At 46.2% G+C, this 26,666-nt stretch overlaps 2 protein-coding genes across 3 annotated transcripts in view; both read right to left on the bottom strand.

Moving 5' to 3' along the window:
* Nucleotides 1–6,987, bottom strand: part of NCAPH (non-SMC condensin I complex subunit H) — a 36,198-nt gene extending 29,211 nt beyond the window's left edge. Inside the window, exons 1-3 of the mRNA XM_066377669.1 lie at nucleotides 6,915–6,987; nucleotides 663–879; nucleotides 422–512 (exon numbers count right to left, since the gene is read on the bottom strand). Coding sequence (XP_066233766.1) covers nucleotides 422–512; nucleotides 663–879; nucleotides 6,915–6,933 — 327 coding nt within the window. The 5' untranslated portion in view covers nucleotides 6,934–6,987. The remainder of the gene's footprint in view (nucleotides 1–421; nucleotides 513–662; nucleotides 880–6,914) is intronic.
* A 5,221-nt stretch (nucleotides 6,988–12,208) lies between these two features.
* ITPRIPL1 (ITPRIP like 1) lies at nucleotides 12,209–17,112 on the bottom strand. Of its 2 annotated transcripts, none has more exons than XM_066377671.1 (2): nucleotides 16,857–17,112; nucleotides 12,209–15,756 (listed from the first exon to the last, which is right to left on the bottom strand). In XM_066377671.1, exon 2 carries the CDS (start codon nucleotides 15,752–15,754, stop codon nucleotides 14,144–14,146), a length of 1,611 nt encoding a protein of 536 aa, XP_066233768.1. In that variant the 5' UTR covers nucleotides 15,755–15,756; nucleotides 16,857–17,112; the 3' UTR covers nucleotides 12,209–14,143. The 2 variants fall into 2 exon arrangements, with proteins under 2 accessions (XP_066233768.1, XP_066233767.1); XM_066377670.1 differs by having other exon boundaries at nucleotides 12,209–15,801.
* Between the last annotated feature and the right edge of the window lie 9,554 nt (nucleotides 17,113–26,666).

Consider the following 26,666-nt stretch of genomic DNA (forward strand, 5'->3'; position numbering starts at 1 on the left):
TGAAATACTGGTCAGTTTGTTGATTTAAATTTACTTGTTCTTTATTTTAAATATTGTATTTGTTTCCGTTTTGTTTTTTTACTTTAAAATAAGATATGTGCAGTGTGCATAGGGATTTATTCATAGTGTTTTTTATAGTCCAGCCCTCCAACGGTCTGAGGGACAGTGAACTGGCCCCTTGTGTAAAAAGTTTTGGGACCCCTGCCATAAGCCATGCTGGTATACTGCAGCCTGTCAGAAGGCACACCAAAGGTCTCTAAAGAAACAGTAAAACCATACTGAAAACACCAACATTAGGAGTCACTGGAGAATAAAAGTACCCAGTTATTATGGATCATGCATTCTCTTACAGAATCAAGAACGCTAGATTTCCTGGTGCTCAAGCTGCAGAATCTTTGCAGATAAACCAGCAGATACTCACATTTTCAGTAGATAGTTTGATACAGGTCGAATAATGCTCTGTAATCTGTGTGTTTGTAAATTTAGGAATCGTAGCTGAAAAGTCAACATTCCTAAATGAAAAACAAAAATAAAAAATTCTGGCAAGGATCCACAATGCTGTAACTTTTCAAAAAGACCCAGAATCCATGGGGTAGTGTGGAGATGGCAGACCCATGTGCACCACCACATCAGGGTGGTGGGCCACCCCAGAACACACTCACCGACTCAAGGGGGAGGCCAGCAGACAAGGTGAGCCTGTGCTTAACTGCAGCTCAAAGGCCCGGGAGCGCCTCCGCTGCAGACGCTCCTTTTCATCATCATTCTGGGGAAAGTCTTCAAAAACCGGGGTGCCAGGAGTATTGAGAGGGGCCTTTTTAGGTGGGGGAATTGAGAACACTCGTTTTGACGGTGAAGCATTGAGGTGGTGTGCACGGGTCTCTGAAGAAGAGAGATTCATTGTGGCTCACAGTGATGGAACAAAACCCTTGCTCAAGAACCTTCAACAGAATGTTTCCTAGATCTAAGGGGAGCTTGGGGCCCACGACAAGGTAGACAATTACTGCATATTTCCCACCAAGATCATTATCAGCTCTAAGAGTCTACGGCTACAACTTCTATAGGGCTTCTTAGGGATGATAAGTTTCTGATGCTTCCTTGCCCATCTGGAACAAACATCCACTATGTGAACCTAAAGCACTATTAGGATATTAAAATAAGTAAGAGAAAGTTGATGCTTCTGATAAGCTCACAAGCTAAAGAAATAACAAACATATAACCACACTCCTGGTGAGACAGATACCCAGATAAAGGTGAGGTATGGGCTATCAAGTCAGGCAGGTTAGGACACAGAGAATAAACAATACAAATGTATAAAATAAATATAACATTCCAAAGAATCACCCACAGATAACTTGCTAACTGCAAAGGGTAAATGGTTTTTACAACAAAAGACCTAGCAGTCACATTAACCAAGCCATCAATGTAGCCTCTATAAAAATGAGACAACTTAACTCAATCTAAAAATGAAACCGACTCATCTCCTGATGGAACAAAATTTGAAACTCACAACATCACCCATAAAATATTTTTGCCAAAGATGGGTAACCTAAATTTAACTAAGATTTTAGATCTAACTTCCATTTTATAAGAAATATAGAGACCCTACCTGGTTGGCTCAGTGGTAGAGGGTTGGCCCAGTGTGTGGATGTCCAGGGTTCAATTCTGGTCAGGGCACACAGGAGAAATGACTATCTGCTTCTCTACCTCACCCTCTCCTCTCTCTATCTTTTTCTCTCTCTTCTTCTCCCATAGCCATGGCTTGACTGGTTCAAGCAAGTTGGCCCCAGGTGCTGAGGATGGCTCCTTGGAGCTTCTGCCCCAGCTGCTAAAAATACCTCAATTGATTCCAGCATTGGCCCAAGACAGGATTGCCAAGTACATTCTGATGAGGGCATATGCGGGAGTCTGTCTCTCTATCTCCCCTCCTTTCTCTTAAAAAAAAAATGAGATTACAGAGTGGTGCAGCTGTTGATTAATGTGAAGATCTAGAATGTGACTATGGTAGTTAAGTGCTGTGGCCTATTATGTTTGGGAGAAACAAGATCACCAGTAGAGCCTGACCAGGCGGTGCGCAGTGGATAGAGCATCGAACTGGGATATGGAGGACCCAGGTTCGAAACCCCGAGGTTACCAGCTTGAGAGTGGGATCACAGACATGACCCCATGGTCACTGGCTCAAAGGCCAAGGTCGCTGGCTTGAGCCCAAGGTTGCTGGCTTGAATGAGAAGTCATTCGTAGGCCCGCCCCATCAAGACACATATGAGAAAGCAGTCAATAAACAACTAAGGTACCGCAATGAAGAATTGATACTTCTTGGCCCTGGCCGGTTGGCTCAGTGGTAGAACGTCAGCCCAGCGTGTGGATGTCTGGAGTTCATTTCCAGCCAGGGCACACAAGAGAAGCACTTATCTGCTTCTCCATCCTTCCCCTTCTCCTTTCTCTCTATCTCTCTCTTCACCTCCTGCAGCCAAGGCTCCATTGTAGCAAAAGTTGGCCCCAGTGCTGAGGATGGCTCCATGGCCTCTGCCTCAAGAACTAGAATGGCTTTGGCTGCAACAGAGCAACACCCCAGATGGGCAGAGCCCCTAGTGGGCTTGCCAGGTGGATCCCAATCGGGAGCATATGGGAGTCTATCTCTCTGCCTCCCTGCTTCTCACTTCAGGGGGGAAAAAAAAAATCGATGCTTCTCATCTCTCTCCCTCCCTTCCTGTTTGTCCCTCTCTCCTTCTCTCTCTCTGTCTCTGTCTCACACACACACACACACACACACACACACACACACACACACACGATCACCCAAAGAGAGAGATGAGAAAACTGAGAGGCCTTGGGGAACACTTTCAGACTTAAGAATCGGAAGGTGCCCCTGACTAGTGTGGAAGTCCAGATTCAATTCCCAGTCAGGGCACACAGGAGAGGCAACCATCTGCTTCTCCACTCCTCTCCCCATTTCTCTTTCGCTCTCTCCTTCCCCTCCTGCAGCCATGACTCGAATGGTTAGAGCAAGAGTAGTCAACCTTTTTATACCTACCGCCCACTTTTGTATCTCTGTTAGTAGTAAAATTTTCTAACTGCCCACCGGTTCCACAGTAATGGTGATTTATAAAGTAGGGAAGTAACTTTACTTTATAAAATTTATAAAGAAGAGTTACAGCAAGTTAAAGCATATAATAATAATTACTTACCAAGTACTTTATGTCGATTTTCACTGTTTGGCAGAATAAATCTTAAAACAACTTACTATAGTTAAGTCTATCTTTTTATTTATACTTTGGTTGCTGCGCTACCGCCCACCATGAAAGCTAGAACGCCCACTAGTGGGCAGTAGGGACCAGGTTGACTACCACTAGGTTAGAACAAAGTTGACTCAGGATGCTGAGGATGGCTCCCTGACTTCACCTCAGGTGCTAAAATACTTAGCTCAGTTGCTGAACAACAGAGCAGCCAGGTAGGTGAGGGCTCATATGGAAGTCTGTCTCTGCCTCCTCACCTCTCACTTAATTAAAAAAAAGGAATCTGAAGGCTTGTTCTCAAAACCCAGCCCCATCACTTACTAGCTGGTGAAATTTTAAGCAAGTATATGCCCAAAGCATTTGTTTCTTCACCCTCCAAATGATTAAGAATGTGCATTTTAGATGGTTCAGAGTTTGTCATATAAAAATATATATGTGCCTGACCAGGCAGTGGCGCAGTGGATAGAGCATCGGACTGCGATGCAGAGGACCCAAGTTTGAGACCTAGAGGTCGCCAGCTTGAGCGCAGGCTCATCTGGTTTGAGCAAAGCTCACCAGCTTGAACCCAAGGTCGCTGGCTCGAGCAAGGGGTTACTCGGTCTGCTGTAGCCCCACAGTCAAGGCACATATGAGAAATCAATCAATGAACAACTAAGGTATCGCAACGAAAAACTAATGATTGATGCTTCTCATCTCTCTCTGTTCCTGTCTGTCCCTATCTATCCCTCTCTCTGACTCTGTTAAAAAAAAAAAAAGAAAAAATATATATACATAATATACACACACACACACATGTGCACAACATATTTTATAGGAACATGTTAAAAATAGTGATACACAATAAACAGTGAATGGTTTGCCCATGTTAGGGGAATGAAATAGGAGTGGTGATTAGGAATAAAATAAACAAACAAACAAACAAACATACAGGAAGGAGAACTTCAGGGTTCCCTGATTGCTTCCCACAAGCTGAAGAGTGATTAACAATTCTCAGCTCAAGTCAAAACAAACAAAAGAGAAAATAAAAATAGAAAGGAGGCACGAGACATTGTCAGGGTCTGAGTCAAGAAGACCTGTGACTATTTAGATGTGAGCACTGCAAGGGAAAGGAGTTGAACCTCAGGAGAAAAGACCAGACCAGAAATAGGAAGCACTGAAGAAGTAACTCGACTAAGAAATACTCAAGATGAGAATTAGAGGTACACTTCAATTCTTGGAATATTCTTTCTGATTTCTTGCATTTCCTTTGACATCGTGCATCCATTCATTCAACAGAAAGTTATTGAGCTTAAAAACAATTCTGGCCTGATCAGGCAGTGGTGCAGTGGATAGAGCTTCAGACTGGGATGAGGAGGACCAGGTTCGAGACCTCGAGGTCACCAGTTTGAGAACGGGCTCATTTGGTTTGAGCAAAGCTCACCATCTTGGACCCAAGGTCGCTGGCTCAAGCAAGGGGTCACTCGGTCTGCTGTAGCCCCACAGTCAAGGAACATATGAGAAAGCAATCAATGAACAACTAAGGTGTCACAACGAAAAACTGATGATTGATGCTTCTCATCTCTCTCCGTTCCTGTCTGTCTGTCCCTATCTATCACTCTCTCTGACTCTCTGTCTCTGTAAAAAACAAACAAAAGGCCCTGGCCGGTTGGCTCAGTGGTAGAGCGTCGGCCTGGTGTGCAGAAGTCCAAGGTTCGATTTCCGGCCAAGGCACACAGGAGAAGCGCCCATCTGCTTCTCCACCCCTCCCCCTCCCCTTCCTCTCTGTCTCTCTCTTCCCCTCCTGCAGCCAAGGCTCCATTGGAGCAAGGTTGGCCCAGGCGCTGAGGATGGCTCTGTGGCCTCTGCCTCAAGCGCTGGAATGGCTCTGGTTGCAGCAGAGCAATGCCCCAGATGGGCAGAGCATCGCCCCCTGGTGGGCATGCCGGGTGGATCCTGGTCGGGCGCATGTGGGAGTCTGTCTGACTGCCTCCGGGTTTCCAACTTCAGAAAAATACAAAACAAAAAAACAAAAAAAAAACAACAATACTTTCTGCATCCACTTCCTCAATTCTTAATCATTTCCAGCTCTCTCCTTCTGACCTCCATCCCCACCACCTCATGAAAACTTATTATTGACCACCCCACAACCTTTATGTTGCCAAATCCCGCACTTTTCAGGCCTCATTTCTCTTGAGATTCTTCAGCATTTGAAGCAGTTGACAATGCCCCCTCGCCCCGTTTCTTGAAACACTCTTGGTTTCTGTTCTACTCTCTTCTCAAGTTTTTCCAGCTCTTCCTCCTATCCAGCTTCTAAATGTTGGTCCTGAGTGTTTCCCCTATAGGCTTTTCCTAGTGTTTGCACCTGTTCCCATGGTTTTACAATCTATGATGATAATGTCCGAAATTATTTCTCAGTCCATGAGCCACACTTCCCTGAGTGGCCCCGATTATTCCCGAGTGGCAATCTCTTATCCAAGTGTTTATCGAATCCTTCACCTGTGTCTTGGTTGTTATTTATCATGTCCAACATGTTAACTCTAAATTCCCAAATGTTTTACCAAGACCTACAGAGGCTTTGAGTGACCCCATTCACTGTTTAGTCATAATGTTCTGTCTTATCCCAAGTCAGGCACTTTTCTGCTAGCCCTCCCCCCTTTTTGAACTTGCTCCTTTGCCTGAAACACTTTCCCCAGTCCCTGCTAAGAGCTTCCCTAAATTCCTAATCTAAAGGGTCCCTCTCCCCACTCTGCTATTATCAATCACAGCACTTGGTCTCATCTGTAAATTATTTCGTTTGTTTATTGTCTGTCTCCCCAACTAGAATAGAAGTTCCAACAGGCTGGACTATTTTGTTCTTGACTGTATCGCTGCAACTGACAGAGGGCCTGACCTAAAGGGAGCACCCACTATTTGTGGAATGAATATAAAAATGCATGCGTATTAAGCATACAGCGGTAACCAAAATTATTTCATGGCCCTGGACTAACGTACCTTCCCCAAAAAACACGTGTTTTTTGTTTGTTTTGTTTTGTTTTTTTTCTGAAGCTGGAAACGGGGAGAGACAGACAGACTCCCGCATGCGCCCGACCGGGATCCACCCGGCACGCCCACCAGGGGCAACGCTCTGCCCACCAGGGGGCGATGCTCTGCCCCTCCGGGGCGTCTCTCTGCTGCGACCAGAGCCACCCTAGCGCCTGGGCCAGAGGCCAAGGAGCCATCCCCAGCGCCCGGGCCATCTTTGCTCCAATGGAGCCTTGGCTGCGGGAGGGGAAGAGAGAGACAGAGAGGAAGGGGGGGGGGGTGGAGAAGCAAATGGGCGCTTCTCCTATGTGCCCTGGCCGGGAATTGAACCCCGGTCCCCCGCACGCCAGGCCGACTCTCTACCGCTGAGCCAACCGGTCAGGGCAAAAAACACGCTTTTAATGAAGAGACTCAGGGCACAGTGGAGCAACCCAGGAGAAAAGTGGTCCCGCTCCCACCCACGAACAGAGAAGACGCCGGCGGAGGCCGCCTCCCGATTGGGTGAGCGCACGGGTTCTCCCCCACCCCGCCGCGCCTGGCCCCGTCGGCCAGCCGAGAGCAAGGTCAATGAGAGTGCCGAGAACACCGCAGTCCCGCTCTGGCCAGCCCTCTGGCCTTGCCCGCGGGACCCTCGCCTCGCGCCGGGACCTTCCCGCTGCACCTCCGCACGCCTAGCCTTACCTGGGCAGGGAGATCCCATTTTGGCGGCCACCAATCCACAGCTGGTTTTAAATCGCGCGCGGGCCGTAACGGCCGCGTGACGTCACCCATGGGCGGGGTCGGATGCACGCGTGCGCAGACAGCCCTGTCCTCCGAGCGGAACGCGGCGCTCGGAAGGCGTGGTATAAAGGGAAATTCAGAACGGGGGTCCTCGGCTCTGTTCCAGGGGACCCCCAATGAAACTTTTATTTTGGGCGCTGTACGCGGAACTGGGCGCTGGGAGCCCAGGGTGAAGCAGGACGGGCGAGGGCTCTGCTTTCACGGAATTCACTTACTGAAGGGAAAGGCGGATTACCAGGAAACGAGGTTCATTTTCTTGTGCTGTGAGCGCTGCACCACTCCAGGAAGGTGACGGACGCGTGTGCGACCGAGGAGAGAGGAGAGAGGGAGCCGACCCTGCAATGAGCGTTACAGGCGGGAAGGACAGACGCAAAATGTTTTATGTATATTTTAAAAATGGAAGCCATCGTTTCTATCCAGATTCTTACGAAAAGCTTTCTGGATCACTTCCCCAAACCTCCTTCAAAAACAAAACAAAAAATGGAAGAAGTAAGTCGGGTGCTCAGTGCCGCCTGTCCCTGATCTGCTTCATCTGATTCCTAGACATGATCCTGAAAATTGTATTAGGGGAGGAAAGGCCAGGACAATTCTTCCAAGTATTCCTAGAACATCCTATACAGTACTTTCTTATAACACAGATCTGACATTTTATGCAGGGTTTCTTTTTAAGGGTGCTTACTCGCTTTCAGGAGGAAACAATACCTAACGTGGAGGACTCCTTCCTGTTCTCTGTAGCATCCCTGACACCATTTGCCTCTAAATGACATCAGTGTGCCTCAGTCAGTTTGGCAACCAATAGAGTACTACTACCCTTTGTTAAAAACCACACTTTAAATAGCCTATTTATTTTTTGCACGAAATTGTTCTCCCAGCGACCACCTTCAGGCAGTGTGGGATAGAGGAAAGAAAACACTTTTTATAGGCTTCTTCATCTCAGCAAATGATACCAGCCACTAGGAGCCATCCTGGATGCCTCCTTCTCTCACTCTTCACACACAATCCATTGTTGAGTTTACTTCCCAGAAGTCTTCAGTCTTGTGCCTCTCATTTTTGTCCACAACACCTTGTAAGTCTGCAGCAGCCCCACCCCAGCTCTGACCTATGCTCTTCAGGCCCAGGTTGGTGGTTGCCAAATACAAATCTGATCTGTCATTTCTTCTTCAAAGTCTAAAATCATTTGAAGAGAACTTAATTTTTGCTGCTTTTTTTGAATATTGATTTTAAACTGTTTATTAAGAAACAAGCCTGACCAGGCAGTGGCGCAGTGGATAGAGCGTTGGACTGGGATGTGGAGGACCTAGGTTCGAGACCGCGAGGTCGCCAGCTTGAGCGCGGGCTCATCTAGTTTGAGCAAGGCTCACCAGCTTGGGGCCAGGGTCGCTGGCTCAAGCAAGGGGTCACTCGGTCTGCTGTAGCCCTCCGGGTCAAGGCACATATGAGAAATCAATCAATGAACAACTAAGGAACCGCAACAAAGAACTGATATTTCTCATCTCCCTCCCTTCCTGTCTGTCCGTCCCTCTCTGACTCTGTCTCTGCCAAAAAAAAAAGGAACAAGACTCAGAACTTTTGACTCTCCTTTGCTGCCTAAGACATTCATACAGAAAAACCTACTTTAGGAAGGAAGCCCTGGCTTAATCACCTTAAGAATCTTTACCTTAGCGCCTGACCTGTGGTGGCACAGTGGATGGAGCGTCAACCTGGAAATGCTGAGGTTGCCGGTTCAAAACCCTGGGCTTGCCTGGTCAAGGCACATATGGGAGTTGATGCTTCTTGCTCTTCCCCCTTCTCTCTCTCTCTCCCCTCTCTATAATGAATAAATAAAATCTTAAAAAAAAAGAATCTTTACCTTAGCATTAGAAAGATTCCAAGCCTGTTAGCTAGATACTCTGCATCCCATTGTTTCTGAATTGCCTGGCAAGAACTTTCCTGCCATGTATGTTCTGTTCTTCCTCAACACCCTGTAAATCGCCCATTCTCATTTCAGAAATCTAAACCCTGTCCCCCACCCCCACTCTCCTTTGTCCAAAAACGTCATATATACCCAGTGTTGCCACACTGTCTTTGGACTTTTTCATGCTTGTGTGAATCCCCCAGGAACATGTATTAAACGTTGATTTTCTCCTGTTAATCTGTCTCCGTTCATTTGATTATTAGCCCAGCTGCATCTAAGAAGGTGAGAGGAAAAGTATTAATTTTTTTTTAGCTACTACACATTCAACAGTTCTGCTGCTCTGGGAACTTATAAAATGATGTACAAGACCCACAGGGTTTCATCCCTGCAGCCTCCCCAGCCTCATCTTACACTATACCTCTGCTCCTTTGCTCCTGGTCTGCGGTCACTTGGGCCTTCTTTCAGACTCACCCTCTCCATGCCCACTCCCAGTGCAGGGCCCCTGCACATGCCATGTCCTGCACATAGAATCCACTTCACCCTCATCTTCACCCAGTTACCTCACATCACTTTCTCAGGGAGCCTTCCTTGATACACTCAAGTGTCTATATTGGAGGCTTTCATAGAACTTGTCATTTGTGCAATTTTACATCTGCTAGGGTGCCTATTTCATGTCTATCCCCTTCATAGATTGTCAACTCCATTAGGATGAAGCCATGTCCTTGCTCATCATTGCTTTCCCAGAGCCTGGTGCTAGCCCTGGACATAACTAGCACTTTAATATGAGTGACATTGGAAGAGAAGTTTAAATCCTGGATTGGGCATCTTAACCTCTCTGGGCCTCATTTTATTCTCCATTTATAAAACAGTGATGAGAATACCCTCTTTCATAGGTATTAGTGCTAGATTAAACTCCCATTGAGCACATGGTTTAGTGAGTGCTAGAGTCGAGGGGAGTGAGCCTCTGGATTCCATGTCTGCACCAACTAAGAGCAGTGGGTGTTGGGAGGGTGGTAGGTGGTGCAGAATCAGTAGCCTCTTAAGAACTGGCTTGGAACTCCTGGCTTGGAACTCCTGGCAAAGGAAGGTTACTAGGTGACCCATTAGATGAGGCATGAAGCTGTTCTGTGATTATACTGGAGCCTCTTGAGTTGACTGCTTGGGCCTCCTTGTGCTGGAAGAGGCCAGCTCTACCCTTTGCCCTCTGTGAGTGCAGGAAGGTCATGGTCATTCACCTCCTGCTCTGAATGCCCATTTTTGTTCAGGGGGATTAGTAGTATGAAGGATGCCAAAAGATTGAATGGTTTATCAGTGGTGTCAATGGTGTGTGAAACTCAATTACTACCTGGCCTGTGGTGGTGCATTGGATAGAGCCTCACGGAGATTGCCAGTTTAAAACCCTGGCCTTGCCCTGGCCGGTTGGCTCAGTGGTAGAGCGTCGGCCTGGAGTGCAGGAGTCCTGGGTTCGATTCCTGGCCAGGGCACACAGGAGAAGCGCCCATCTGCTTCTCCACCCCTCCCCCTCTCCTTCCTCTCTGTCTCTCTCTTCCCCTCCTGCAGCCAAGGCTCCATTGGAGCTAAGTTTGCCCGGGCACTGAGGATGGCTCTGTGGGCCTCTGCCTCAGGCTCTAGAATGGCTCTGATTGCGGCAGAGCGATGCCCCAAAATGGGCAGAACATCGCCCCCTGGTGGGCATGCCGGGTGGATCCCGGTCGGGCGCATGTGGGAGTCTGTCTGACTGCCTCCCCGTTTCCAAATTCGTAAAAATACAAAAAATAAAAAATAAATAAAACCCTGGCCTTGACCAGTCAAGGCACATATGACAAGCAATCAATGAACAACTAAAGTGAAGCAACTATGAGTTGACACTTCTCATTCCCACAGCGCCCCCCTTCTCTCTGTAAAATCAATGAATAAAGTCTTTAAAACAAACAAACTCAATTACCCTGTCTGTACCAAAGTAGTGGGGTCCCTCCCCTACTCCTTCTCAGCAGAAAAGCAATGCTGAGGCCACTCCCCTTCCTCATTTCACTCTTCACTGAGATTCTACTTCCCCAAAATGAATGCAAACTGCCTTAGTTTAGGTGGAGAACAACAACAGTGTTATCAATTGGCTACCTGTACAATTAATCTTTTTGGGTTCAAATTTGCCCTGACCTTCTAACCTGCAGCTGGCTTATATCATAATGTAGTTTATGATACAAACCATGTTGTTACTGGGACTCAACAGGCACATAGTTGAAGTGGATTTACATTCATTTTGGCCTCTGAGCAAATGCCTTTAATTTTGTATGGGATATGAAATTCCTGACCTCCTAAAGACTGGGCTAAGAACCAACAATTTCTGTCTTCTGGAATTTCCAAACAACATACCACCCTTTATCTTAAAATTAATACAGTGCTTTTTGCTTTTCAAAGAACTTTAAGCCCTACATCTTGTTTAATTCCCAAGATCATGCTGAAAGGTTGCTGGGACAGGTGGTTTACTCCAGGCTCTGTCATTTATTACCAGCTATGTGACCTTGGGGAAATCGTGTATCCTTTCTGTGCCTCAGTTGCCTCATAGATAAAATGGAGAAGATAAAGCACCAACTCCATGGGATTCTAGTGTGAGGATTAAATGAGTTACCAGATGTGAATCATTTAGAACAGTGCCTGGACCATTGGCGATACTCAATGAACGCTACTATTTTCATTACTATAACTGCTGTTCTACCCTGGATGCCAGCCAGGTATTGTTTTAAAAGAAAGCCCAGCTTCCTAAATACCTGAAGGTTTCCCCTTTCATTGTAAGAGTTTTCTCAGAGCACTACAGCTCCATTCTTCTACTTGTTTTTTCTATACTTTTTTACACCTGCTGCCCCACGCAAGCTGTGCTGTTCCCTTTTGTAGTCTTCCATTGGCTCATAACTTCATGTTTTCTTTCCTGCCTCTTACTAGACTAGAAACCCTACAGTGCTAGAACATCATACCATCTTCTCACTACGTGACACACTTATGACCTCTAAAACTTATGTATGCTGCTTGTAGCCACTAAGATCTTTCAATTTAGCTATTTTGGTTTGGGCACCATGAAAATTATTTAGATGTTCCTTAACATTCTGAATTATTCTTTCTGTCTACTGGAAAGGCCACTGGGAAACCACAGGGCAGACTGGTTTAAGGTGCATTGCAAAACACCAGGGTGTGTTGGATGAAGCCATCAGGGTAACGTGAAATTCTTGGAAACAGGCCTGTGAGAATGCTGATCTTCTGTGTGTGTTATGCACAGATTCCAAATGATACAGAACGTAGCCCCCTTTATTGCTTTAGAAAGAAACACCAGTAAATTATTTTCTAAACAAAAAGCATAGGGTTTTTTATAATACACCCAAATCCCACCAGCATGGAACCAACCACCACTGCATCTAAACCTGAAAGCAGTACCTGACAGACACGAGCAGACAACATGGGAACATAGCAGCTACTGAGCAGTGGGAGCCCCAAATATTGACTGGTATCAGCTTCTGGGACACTTGTAATTTATTTTTTCTGGGAGTAGGGTGTGGATTCTACAACCAGAGCCATAAGGCCAGCATCTTAACCACCTTAAGGTCAAGTGAAATGTGGGGCCTGGTTATCCTCAGCAGATCTTCCTGGCTTGCAAGGTAAGAACACACCCACAACTAGTGTAACATTTTAAAATTGATTTTAGATGGAGAAGAAGGTGGGGGGGGGGAGAAACATTGATTTGTTATTCCACTTATTTATGCATTCATTGGTTGATTCTCTTATGTGCCCTGAGGATCTAACCCCGCAACCTTGGCACATCAGGATGACACTCGAACCAATTAAGCTCCTTGACTAAAGCCTATTGTCACATTTCTTAACACTCCTCCTCAGGATGCTCATGGTTTTAAAGAACAGAAATATATACATCAATCACATCTCCATAATCATGACTTTGTTTTAGTTGGACTTTTTCACAGTCCCTTCCAGTCCAGCCCTGCCAGTGGTCGATTGTATTGACCTTGCTTTGCAAAACTGCAAATATAGTTCAGATAATCCCTTTGTGAACTTTGAAAAGAGAATACAAAAAATATCAAACTGAGAAAAAGCACATCTATATATGATAGCTAAAACTTTCCATTTAGCAAACAAATGGCTACTCTCAGAAACAACAATTGTTCATCTTGGAGCCCCCAGCATATCATCCTTCTTTTTTTAAAAAAAATTTTTTTATTGACTTACATCTAAGCTTAGTCATTTACAAAGTTGCTACTTTCACTTTATTTTTTTTTTTACAGAGACAGAGGGAGAGTCAGAGAGAGGGATAGTTAGGGACAGATAGGAACGAAGAGAGATGAGAAGCATCAATCATCAGTTTTTCGTTGCGACACCTTAGTTGGTTCATTGATTGCTTTCTCATATGTGCCTTCACTGTGGGCCTTCAGCAAACCAAGTAACCTTGGGTCCAAGCTGGTGAGCTTTGCTCAAACCAGATGAGCCCGTGCTCAAGCTGGCGACCTCAGGGTCTCAAACTTAGGTCCTCTGCATCCCAGTCTGACACTCTATCCACTGCGCCACCGCCTGGTCAGGTGAAGATCATCCTTTCTAAGGGTTTTATAATGTTGCTTCCAGGCACTGAAAAGGTCATCAGATGTTGGCTATCTAAGGTAACTGTAGTAAATACATTATCAGTTATGGGACAGGTCACTATTGACTTAATATTTGTGAGTCAATGCTAATAAATTATTTGAGTAGCAATGAAATTTTTTCAGATGCATGAAAAGTTAAATTGTCATATAAAATTGGTCTAAATTAAGAAAACAGAAAATAAACATCTTGGCTGTATCTTCAAATAGTGAAAGTCTGAAAAATTAGCTCCTAAAATATAAGGAATGAGCTGGAGTGGAGATATTCTCTGGTTCTCTTTCATTTCCAGTGTTGATACAAAACACAACTTCAGAGGCCACCTCGGGATCTAACTCTTTAGCAGCAAGATCCTCCCATAATATCCATTTCCCTGGGATCTCTGTGGGACATGATAAAAGTTAAGTCAGGAGAAGAAAACCTCAGAACACCCACTGGGACCTCATCTTCCTGACCACTTTACACGCTCCTTAAAGTATCTTAATCTATTACAATGCCTGTTCACAAGACAAGGATCACACATACCACTAATATCTGAAAAAGAAACTCTTTTGCAGCCTTTAGAATCAGAAATAACTTCCCCCCTTTTTTAATGGTCTTTACATTAATGTGCCCCAGCCAATGGGGTACAGGGTAGAGCTTTCACCCGGGTCAGAAGGTTGTGGAACTCTTCTAATGCCTGTGAATGTGCCATGGGGTTTAGCACCAGGTGTTGGAAGAGATTGACAGGCTCAGCATTCCGAAATTTCTTAGGGATTGGGATGGTCAGGGGCAGGAAGTTGTTACCAATGAGGAAATGGTGGAGGGATCTTTGCTGGAGGCCACGGCCCAAGAACCAAAGGATGTCCTGGAGCCGCTGGGAGAGCATGCTGTGCTGCCAGTCTGGGAGGGGCAGCCACAGCAAAAGGTGCATGAGGGCTGTTTTGAAGTGGTAAGAGGTAAGGATGGGATGGGATGCTCCCTGGGGTAAGCTCTGAAGGTTCCAGAGACTTAAAATGATCTGAAGGCACTTGAGGTGACAGGTGTTCTCTGGAGCAAAACGCCCTACCAGCTTCAGGAACAAGTGTTCACAGGCTGCAAAGGACTCAGGCCAGTCCACACTGGTCAGCTGTTCCTGGTCGGAGGCCCGGCTCACCAGGTAGACCAAGGTGTCTTCCTGTTGCACCCCCAGGACCAACTGGATAGAGAGAAAGCGGCCTGAGCGGTAGTCCAACCTGAGCTTGCAGGAGGTGGTGGATGGTGGGAGGCTGAGCTGAAAGTCATACTTGTGGGCTACAAGGGCCCAGGCATTGCCCACCATGTTCCGGAACCACTGTATGGTCTTGCACACGTCCAGGTGGGAGCCAGTGCAGAGGGCTGCTTTGATGGAGCTGCTGCACTTGTTCAAGAGGCCTGAGTGGTCCCCATGGTGGTGCACCAGGCACAGCACATCCCCCAGAAGCTTCTCACGTTTGCACATGCATTCTGACTCCACCAGTACACTGCCAAAGCGATGGCCTAGGGATGGATCCCTCATCTCCAGTACAAACATGGCACCCTGGGGGGGGATAATGGGTACCAGGATATCAAATTTCTGGGTCTCATGGAGGGTTCCCCATTTCTCAAAGGCAGCCCCAATGCCCAGGCAGTCCTCCAGCTGTGGGTGACCCTCCCGGCGGCTGAGCACCCGACAGGCTTCAATAAGGTCATCCACAAAGCTCTCCACAAACTCACAGGTGCAGGGCAGGTCACGGGTGGCATTCTGGATACAGCGTTTGTAAAAGGATTCCAGGGCCTCCTGCGAAGGGAAGTCAGTAAGCCAGTTGTAGGAGGTGACAGGCACCACCCGGACTTCCTCCTCCTCATCATCACTGCTGGAATCAAAGGCCGGTTCATGCTGCATGTTCTGTCGCAGAAGCTCGAAGATAAGAAAAAGGCAAAAAAGGCCAGCATTCCACAGGTTTCCCAGCACCCAGCTCAGTGGCCCCTCTTGGCCCTTGGCCTGGAATGGCCACCCCATGTCTTTCCTTTCCAGCACTAACTGGTCTCTGGATGTGTCTCCTCTCCAGAAGTTCTCTGCTTTCTGCTTCTGCTCAGCTGCTCGCTTTCTCTCTTCAAACTCTATCTCTAACTGGCGCATCTCCTCACTCATGCGCTTCTCCAGCTGCCGACTTCTGGCTAGTGTGCTCAGGTCCATCCGGTCACTGACCATCAAGGGGTGGTGAACAACATACATCACTGCCAAGAACAGAAGGCTTATCACAGCCATGGAGGCCTCTGCATCTGGAGAAGTAGGGGGTGGGAGTCAGTGGTGATCTTTGGTACTATCTGCTCCTTAGTGCACATTCCCCAGAGCTCTGGAACCCTATATCCTGGAAGCCAATTACTGAGGATGAACAGAAAGCTCACAGAGCTGGGGCTGGACAGAGCCACAGTGGTCTGCCAGGAAGAGGTCAGAGAGAAAGCGGGGCAGCAGGAGATGCCACTCAGTCTCTCTATTGCTTTCCTTCCCCATGGCGTGGGTGCTATTTAGGCTTACAGACTGTGGACATGGGACTGCTTTCATTCCTGTGTAGGATAGGGAGGGGGACCCTTGTGGTAGGATGGCCTACCCGACTCATCAGTCCACCATGGGCACCAGGTGTGCCCTACTGATCCCAGAGGCTCCCTTCCACGGGCAGGAAGCACTGATCTGCCTGGGCAATACCTTTCCTCTTGGCAGGCAGTCAACCCCAGGTCCCACCTGTAGCATCCCACTTGCACTATGACTTCATAATCCTCAGTTCTGCTCACCCAGTGTCATTAGACCCCTCAGCCTCTTCTCCCTGGTGCCAGTGGACCAACCCCCAGTGGGCACCAGGGAGGCACAGTTCCCAGCCACCTTTCCATTGCTTACCCTGAGGTCCTAAGCGCATTGCCAAACGCCTCATCTGGGCCCACGGGCAGCCACAGCTGCACCTCTCAGCCCAGGAAACTTGTAAAGAACTGGGTGCCCAAGGCCTGACAGCTGACAGTAGCTGGTTCCTCCGCCTCCCCACCCACCACAGAGGCCAGAAGCTTCCTGCTTTCACCCCACTAGTTCATAAATTGGCTGGGCTTACCGAGATCATGAAGGACCAAGCCGAGCGGGCGCTGAAGCCAGACTCGGGCCTCTCCTCCCTTTGGAACTTGGCCTTGCTCAGACTCACCTGAGCCCTGTTATAACTTACAAGGTACCTGGACGCTTTGGCTCAAAGCAGGTGCTCCGGCTCATTCCTAACCTCCCCAATTTCCACGCCCAGATATCATCCGCCCATTCTCCCTGGGGGTTTCCCGGGACCTGGGGCTAGGTTCCTCACCGTTGGTGTCAGCGGTAACACGGTCTTAAAGACACAGCGCGGCCTGACCGTCCCCGCCTGCTACTCCGCCGCGTGGGGGCTCCTGGTTCCTCACCGGGGCCGCCCGCGGGAGTGGCCTGGCTTCCCTCTCCCAGGGAGCACACCATGTCTGTGCGAGTGTCCGGTAAGTCTGCGCGCAGCCGGCCGCTGAGACCCCAAGGTGCGGCGCGCGGTCCCGAGGGCGCCAGCCCAGCAGCGCGACTCGCGCCGTCCAGGCCCCGCCCAGCCCCGCCCGCCCGCTCAGCCCCGCCCAGCCCGGCCCAGCCCCGCTAGTCCTGCTGTCCAGGCCCCGCCCAGCCTCCCACACCACACCCCAGCCGCAGAGCGAGTTGCCGGAGCCCATCCTGACCCTCGTTGCTATACGCACCCTCTGTCGCGGCCCCGGCTCCCAAGGGTTTGTGCTCAGAGCGCAAGAGCTGCGGCCCCAGACTCGTAGGTAAGGGGTGCTTACGCCGCAACTGCTCAGCCCCCATTGGTGTCGCCAGGGGGCACTACGATGACGGCTTCAGTTTCATTCAGCTCGGTTCATTGGAGAAAACAGTACACGAATTTAGGTGTGAAGGTGATAGCAGCAAAAGTAGGAATTGACGCCGGGAACGTCTTTCCCACTAAGGGCCGCGCAAAGTGGTACAGATCAGGTGTGTTGTCAGCACCCTTCAGGTGCGTCGCTCCCAGCCCTCCCCCCCCCCGACTCGGCGTTCCTCCCAGCTCCTTCTGGCTCTGATGATGCACCAACCACACAGCATCCGAAGACCTGGCTTGAGGCCTTGCCACGTGAGAATAAGAATTCTAAACCTACAGAATCTCTGCTTATGAGGAGGTGGGACACATCTTAGGATCAGCATTAAAAAATACCAACAGAATAGATCTCCTGAAATGGATCTTTAGAGTGTGAGGAAGAGCTCCAGACTTCTGCCCTGTTATCAGCGTCCTAAGAAGAAAAGGAAGGGGTGATCTCTTGTTACTAATTAAAATTCTGCTGAAAGACAAGTTGCAGGCCTTCTTATCTAGTGGCAATGAAGAGGGAGGCCCCAAACAACTTTGAACATACTTCCAAAAATATTGGATTAATCACAGAGGGGGAAAGACTGTCTTCTGGTTGGCCATGACTGAAACTCCAAGATTACTCTAACTTGCATGAAAAAGAACATATACCACAGGTGCTACTAAGCATTCAAGTGGTGATAATGAAATTCTCTATGATTAAGAAAAAAATTATTTTTAATTTATTGATTTTAGGAAGAAAAAGAAACATCAATTTCTTGTTCCACTTATTTATGCATTTATTCATTGATTCTTGAATGTGTGGTGACTAGGGATCAAACCCAGAACCTTGACATATCAGGAGGATACTGAGCATCCCAGGGCTCTATTATTTTTTAATTTATGACATGGCAATGTTGGGATGAAAAAAAATACATTTCAGGGTGTGCAAACCAATGGTGTTTAAAGTCAAGTGTTTTAGAGATGTGTGTTTATGGTCAAGTAACGGTTTGTTTTAAAAAGTGACTATTGGGCCTGACCAGGCGGTGGCACAGTGGATAGAGTGTCAGACTGGGATGCGGAGGTCCCAGGTTCGAGACCCCGAGGTTGCCAGCTTGAGCGGAGGCTCATCTGGTTTGAGCAAAGCTCACAGCTTGGACCCGAGGTCGCTGGCTCGAGCAAGGGGTCACTCGGTCTGCTGAAGGCCTGCGGTCAAGGCACATATGAGAAAGCAATCAATGAACAACTAAAGTGCCACAACGAAAAACTGATGATTGATGCTTCTCATCTCTCTCCGTTCCTGTCTGTCTGTCCCTATCTATTCGTCTCTCTGACTCTCTCTCTGTCTCTGTAAAAAAAAAAAAAAAGTGACTGTTGGGTTAGAAGACATTTGTTAACTCATGGCCTGCACAGGTTGTTAAACAGATATCATGGCCTGCACAGGTTGTTAAACAGATTTAGAGACCCCAAGGTAGAGAACTATTAATCCATTTAAAGATCACATTCAATCACAGAATGTTCTCAAATAGATAGCCTGGTTTATTTTGTTTTGTTTTGGTGATTTTTCTTTATCACATGATGTGAAAAGACTGTTGGCTTAGTCAATAGGACTAACAGGAAATCAAGTCATTGGGATACCTTGTCACTCATGTTATCTGGTGATTGTACACAAATGATGTGTGAGTAAATTGTAGCAGTGGTTAGACTACACTGTGTGGAACTTACCCCCATCAAACAATGAGACATGGTAGTTTTTCCCCAAAATAAATTTATTTATTTTTTAAATTATTTTTTAAATTTTGTATATAGTATTCATTTTAGAGAGGAGAGAGAGAGAGAGAAGGGGGAGGAGCAGGAAACATCAACTCCCATATGTGCCTTGACCAGGCAAACCCAGAGTTTTAAACTGGTGACCTCAGTATTCCAGGTAAATGCTTTATCCACTGTACGACCACAGGTCAGGCAAAAATAAATTTATTTTTATTGTTTAAAAAGGTACATTCTAAGGGACATAGAAAGTAAATACCTAAATTTACTCAATTCTGCCTTGACCTGCAAAACCTAAAATTTGCTCAAGACTGTTAGCCTTTTGGTGAGAACAATTGTTCAAAGACTTGAGAATGTTGACAAAAACATCAATAATCAATTTTTTAAAAGACAAGTGATATTGAGTGGTTTTCCTCGGCTCTTGATGAGTTGACAGATGTTACTGATACTGTCCAGTTGTAGCTGTTTGTTCCAGAAGCCAGCACAGACTTTGCAGTTACTGAAGAATTAGACTTATGAATAATCTGCATAAAAAAAAGAACACAGGCAAGAATATTTCAAAGAAGTTGAGAAATCACTAATTCAGTAAAACCTTAAATGGAACCTGCAACAAAGCTCTACATGTTTTGCAACCAATGGTGCTAAAAATATATGTGGAGTGGACAAACTTACAAAGTCTATGAAAACATAAGGTGATTAAAGCCCATGGTTATTCATTGTTTTAGTCATCAACAGATACTTCGTGGAAAATATTTCAATCCATCATGTATTAGTGAACAATAGTGCCAATAGTGAACTCTGTTCACTCTCATGGATTTAAAAATCACCAGTGTGGTGACTTTTGGTCAGAAATGAAGCTAAATATCCTGACGTGCTCTTTCACACATCGGTTTTGGTTGCTTGGCATTAGTCAAGTCTTACAGCAATTTCTTTTTTTTGTGACAGAGACAGAGAGAGACAGAGAGAGGGACAGATATACGGAAAGGGAGAGAGATGAGAAGCATCAACTCTTTTTTACGGCACTTTAGCTCATTGACTGCTCTTTCATATGTGCCTTGACTGGGGGGCTACAGCAGACCGAGTGACCCTTTGCTCGAGCCAGAGACGTTGGGCTCAAGCTGGTGAGCCTTGCTCAAACCAGATGAGCCTGCACTCAAGCTGGCGACCTTGAGGTCTTGAACCTGGATCCTCTACATCCTAGTCCGATGCTCTATCCACTGCACCACCGCCTGGTCAGGCAAGTCTTACTGCAATTTTTTTGAGCTTGAGATAAAATTTTTTCTAAATGAGAATTGCCCTCAACTGCTATTATCAAATACTAAATGATATGAGAAATTCTTTTATTGCATACTTGATACTATTTCTTAATGAATTTGAAATATAGAAAAAAAAGGCTCTTAGCATAAATAACTTCATTTAGCTTCTCTTCTATCTTAAACTAAATAACACCAGAACTTACTTAGGTCTAAAACTCCCTACCCCTGGCCTTAAAGTTAGCTTCGCCAAATAGCAGAGGTGTCAGAGGGTGGGCCATAAACCCTAGAATGTTTAGAAATGTTTTTGTGAAGCATACGAAACATTTATCACTACTGTGTTATCATCTTCAAAGCTTATAGTCTTAGTGTGTAGTGTTTTTCTTTTACATTGATCCTATAGATAAACATTGTAATAAGACAGTAAGATTTAATAAAGCTTCTTAGCGAAATTAATGAATATGTTTTATTGCTTTTGTACCATGCTTTGCTGGTCTCCCCTCCTTCCCATGCCCCAACCAGTATGTGATTTTGTCTTTGAAAGCTGGCCCCAAACTGTGTTCGGGCCACATGACTTGAATGACTTAGATCTCCTTGCGATCGCCAGCTTTAAAATAAAGACTCCTTAATTTGGCTCCTTAATGGTATGGCAAAACATCTATTTCTTGCTGTTCTGATACAACAGATTAAACGTAAAATCATAAGGCAGCCTGACCAGGCGGTGGCGCAGTGGATAGAGCGTGAAACTGGGACGCGGTAGACCCAGTTTCGAGACCCCGAGGTCGCCAGCTTGAGTACGGGTTCATCTGGTTTGAGCAAAGCTCACCAGCTTGGACCCAAGGTGGCTGGCTTGAGCAAGGGGTTACTCCGTCTGCTGTAGCCCCACGGTGAAGGCACATATGAGAAAGCAATCAGTGAACAACTAAAGTGCTGCAATGAAAAAAATGGATGTTTCCCATCTCCCTTCCTGTCTGTCTGTCCCTATCTGTCCCTCTCTCTGACTCTGTCTAAAAAAAAAAATCATAAGGCAAAATGGCTTTTATGTGTAAAATGTGATGACATCATTTCAACAACTAATTTTAAATCACAAGTAATATCTTAATACACTTTTCATGCTGTCAAAAGACAAAAGCTGCCTGGCCAAGCGGTGGTGCAGTGAATAGAGCATTGACCTGGGACACTGAGGACCTAGGTTCAAAACCCTGAGGTTGTTGGCTTGAGTGTAGGCTCATTCAGCTTCAGTGCAGGGCTGCTGGTTTGAGTGTGGGATCATAGACATGACCCCATGGTTGCTGGCTTGAGCCCAAGGTTGCTGGCTTCACAAGGGGTCACTGGCTTGGCTGGAGCTCCCCCTTCCTGGTCAAGGCACATATGAGAAGCAATCAATGAATAAGTAAAGTGCCGTAACAATGAGTTGATGCTTCTCATCTCTCTCCCTTCCTGTCTTCCACCCCCTCTAAAAAAAAAAAAAAGTAAGATGATTATAAATTTTGTTGCAAACATATTTTCTGAGCTCAAACTATAGTTCCATCAGAGTTTAGCAGACATCAGTGTAAGCAGAAAGGACAGGTCCATACTTCAAAATCCATTTAATTTTGCAACTGCATCTCTCACATTACCTTCAATTAGAAGTGATTAATCTGAGGTGCATAAAAGGCAAATATCAAGAATCTAACTACATATTTAGAGTGCCTGTCTAATGAATTAGTCACCCACCTCCCCTGGGCTTGATATCTGCCATCGGTGTTCACATTATGAAGTATGGGACTTAGAACAGAAAACTGCATCTTGGTGGTTAGTTATCTGTTGATTTCTCTAACATAGATCTGATACTCTTAAATAAAATGTTTGGGTTGGGACTAGTGGTGGGAGATCGAGGTAACTTGGCAAAATAACTGTGATATAACAAGCAACCATAGGACAAGCCATTTCTGTTAACCATAAAGTTTGAAAAGTTATGTTTTTTACAACTGCAAGATTTTCATTGAACAAATTTCTTGTAATCACAAGCTCAAAAACGTATCTTCCTCTGGTGACAAAAATTTGTGAAGCTTGCCTGTGTAGATAAACTTGTATGTTGGTGATGCTTTTGAACATAAATGGAAAGTAGAAAATTGCTGCCTTGTTCACCCAGGGGAGCTCTGTGGAGGAGGATTATGATAGGAGAGCTGCTGCCTGAGCACAGTGCATCAAATCTGAATAGCATCCTTATTTCTCATATATTTTTACAGAAAAGCACTGAATGCCTTTTTCCTCTCAGATGTAGCACTTGTGCTGTGAGTCAGACAAAATAGATGCTTATGATTAAATAGGTACTTGGAAGCTCTCAGCAGATTCTCTCCAAAGCCTGTCATAATTAATTGTCCATTTATGCAAAATATTTATTTGAGCTTTTTTTTTTTATAACCATAAAAGGTATATTTGGACCAAGACAATGAGAGGTATGAGGACAGGATCAAAGTTCTTGGCAGATATCACAGTGCTAGACACACATTTCCTCATTCTCCCCCGCCCATCTTGCTCTCAGTTTGCTGACTAAATTCTCTCTCCTTAATGTTCTGGTCTTCCTCATTATGGATTTTTCTTTCCATATCTGGTCTATTTACTTTTTCTTCTTGCTTGTCATTTGCATTTTCTTCCACTTTTTTAGAGTGCTTACACAGATTTTTTAGTCATTTACAGTATATATTTCTTAAATATTTAAGCCTTCAAAGTAAACATTCAAAAATGCAATAACAGGCCCTGGCTGATTGGCTCAATTATAGAGTGTTGGCCCGGTGTGTGGAAGTCCCAGGTTCGATTCCTGGCCAGGGCACACAGGAGAAGAGACAACTGCTTCTCTACCTTTCCCCCTCTCCTTCCTCTCTGTATCTGTCTTTCCCTCCTGCAGCCAAAGGCTCCATTGCAGCAGGGTTGGCCTGGGCACTGAGGACGGCTCCATGGTCTCCGGCTCAGGTGCTGGAGTGGCTCTGGCCTCAACTGAGCGATGCCCCAGATGGGCAGAGCATCGCCCCCTGCTGGGCATGCTGGGTGGATCCCAGTCGGGAGTCTGACTGCCTTCCCGCTTCTAACTTCAGAAAAATAGCAAAAAATCCCCAAAACAGCCCTGCCAGTTGGCTCAGTGGTAGAGCGTTGGCCTGGCGTGCAGGAGTCCCGGGTTCGATTCCCGGCCAGGGCACACAGGAGAAGTGCCCATCTACTTCTCCACCCCTCCCCCTCTCCTTCCTCTCGGTCTCTCTCTTCTCCTCCTGCAGCCAAGGCTCCATTGGAGCAAAATTGGCCCGGGCACTGAGGATGGCTCTGTGGCCTCTGCCTCAGGCGCTGGAATGGCTCTGATTGAGGCAGAGCGACACCCCAAGATGAGCAGAGCATCGCCCCCTGGTGGGCATGCCAGGTGGATTCCGGTTGGGTGCATGTGGGAGTCTGTCTGACTACCTCCCCGTTTCCAGCTTCAGAAAAATACAAAAAAACAAACAAACCTAAAACAAACAAACAAACAAACAAAAATCTATTAACAGTCCTGGCCAGTTGGCTCGGTGGTAGAGCATTGGCCTGGTGTGTGGATGTCCCAGGTTCCATTCCCAGCCAGACCACACAGGAGAAGTGCCATTTACTTTTCCACCTTTCCCTCTCTTGCTTCTTTCTCTGTCTCTCTTTCTCTGTCTCTCTCTTCTCCTTCTTTCCTGCAGCCATGGCTAGACTGAGTGAGTTGGCCCCAGGCTCTGAGGATGGCTCCATGGCCTTCGCCTCAGGCACTAAAAAAATGGCTCTGGTTGAAAGGAGCAAGAGCCCCAGATGGGAAGAGCATTGCCCCCTGGTAGGCTTGCTGGGTGGATCCTGGTTGGGACGCATGTGGTAATCTGTCTCTGTCTCCTCTCTTCTCACTAAAAAAAACCCAAAATGTATTAACAGCCCTGAATGGTGGCACAGTGGATAGAGTGTTGTCTGGAGCGCCAAGGTCACCAGTTAGATCTCAGGGGTACTGACTTGACCCCAAGGTCACCAGTTTGAACCCTGGTCAGAACACGTATGAGATGCAATCAATGGGTGCACAACTAAGTGAAGCAATGAGAGAACTCTTTCTCTCCTCTCTCCTTCCTCTCTCTCAAATCAATAGAAAGAAATGTATAACATATTTATTAAATAAATACATGGTCATAAAGACAGTCTATCTCCCCACACATTGCTTATTAATTACAAAAGGAAAACCAGTCACTTAATAGCAGAGAAACCTGAAGGTCACCATCTCAACCAAGACACAAAAATGAACATCACTGTATGTGTGACGCACTGAGGACGCAGCAGGGCTCACATGATACTCTTGCCTCAGATGCATGACCATCCCATGAGGAAGCAATATCAAATTGAAAAACACTTTACAAAGTAATGTGTATACCCTTCAAAATGATGGAGTCAATAAAAACAAAAAATAGCTCCAGATTTATGGAGACTAAAGACATAAGATAACTTTAAAAATGCTATAAAAGACATTGAGATAACTGTCAAAATTGGAATATGGAAGTAGTATTAATATGAGATTTAAAAAAATGTCCTTATTCCTTTTTTTTTTTTTTTAATTTTAAGTGAGAGGAGAGGAGCTAATGAGACAGACTCCTGCATGCGCCCCAATAGGGATTCACCCAGCAAGCTCATCTGGGGCTGATGCTTAAATCAACTGAGCTGTCCTCAGCTCCCAGGCTGACACTTGAACCAATCGAGGCACTGGCTGCAGAAGGGGAAGGGGGGGGAGGGGAAGAGAAGCAGATGGTCGCTTCTCATGTGTGCCCTGACCCAGGATCTAACTGAACATCCATACACCAGGCTGATGCTCTATCCACTGAGCCACTGGTCAGGGCTAAAATGTCTTTATTCTTTAAAAGTTCACACAGAAGTATTAAGGAATAAAGAGGAATGACATGTACAACTTTAAACTATTTCTGAAGAAAACATTTGAGAGAGGACTAGAGAATGGTAAAAATGTGGCAAAATGTTTAGAATTGATAAATGTGGTTAAAGGATACATATAAGTATGAATTTACTTTAAAATAAAAAAATTTAAGATTTTTATTTTTTTTACAGGGACAGAGAGAGTCAGAGAGAGGGATAGATAGGGACAGACAGGCAGGAACGGAAAGATGAGAAGCATCAATCATCAGTTTTTTGTTGCGACACCTTAGTTGTTCATTGATTGCTTTCTCATATGTGCCTTGACTGCGGGCCTTCAGCAGACCGAGTAACCCCTTGCTCGAGCCAGCAACCTTGGGTCCAAGCTGGTGAGCCTTTTGCTCAAGCCAGATGAGCCCACGCTCAAGCTGGCGACCTTGGGGTCTTGAACCTGGGTCCTCCGCATCCCAGTCCGATGCTCTATCCACTGCGCCACCGCCTGGTCAGGCAAAATTTTATTTACTGATTTTAGAGAGAGGAGAGAGGAGAGAGAGAGAGAGAGAGAGGCAGGCAGAAGAGGAACAGGAAGTATCAACTCGTAGTTGGCAGCATTTAGTTATTCATTGATTGCTTTCTCATACCTGCCTTGACCAGGGGCTCCAGCTGAGCCAGTGACCCCTTGCTCAAGCTAGAAACGTTGGGGCTCAAGCCAGGGGCCTTGGACTTCAAGCCAGTGAACTTTGGATTCAAGCCAGCAACCATGGGGTCATGTCTATGATCCTACGCTCAAGTCAGTGACCCCATGCTCAAGCTGGCAACCTCGGGGTTTTGAACCTGGGCTTTGTTTTTGTTTTTGTTTTTGTTTTGTGGCAGAGACAGAGAGAGTCAGAGAGAGGGACAGATAGGGACAGACAGACAGGAATGGGGAGAGATGAGAAATATCAATTCTTCGTTGCGGTTCCTTAGTTGTTCATTCATTGATTTCTCAAATGTGCCTTGACTGAGGGGCTAGAGCAGACCGAGTAACCCCTTGCTTGAGCCAGCAACCTTGAGCTCAAACTGGTGAGCTTTGCTCAAATCAGATGAGCCTGCGCTCAAGCTGGTGACCTGGCAGCCTCGAACCTGGGTCCTCCACATCCCAGTCCGACGCTCTATCCACTGTGCCACCGCCTGGTCAGGCTGAACCTGGGTTTTGAACCTTGAGGTTTTGACCCCAGGTTGATGCTCTATGCACTGCACCACCATCTAGTCAGGCAATCCTGTTTTGTTTTATTTTTAAATTTTATTTGAAATAACTTTATTAAGATATAATTTATATATCACACAATTTTTCCATTTAAATGTACAGTTCAGCAAGTTTGAGCAAGGCTCACCAGCTTGAGCT

The sequence above is a fragment of the Saccopteryx leptura genome, chromosome 3 (genome assembly GCF_036850995.1).
Source record: "Saccopteryx leptura isolate mSacLep1 chromosome 3, mSacLep1_pri_phased_curated, whole genome shotgun sequence".
Lineage (NCBI taxonomy): Eukaryota > Metazoa > Chordata > Mammalia > Chiroptera > Emballonuridae > Saccopteryx > Saccopteryx leptura.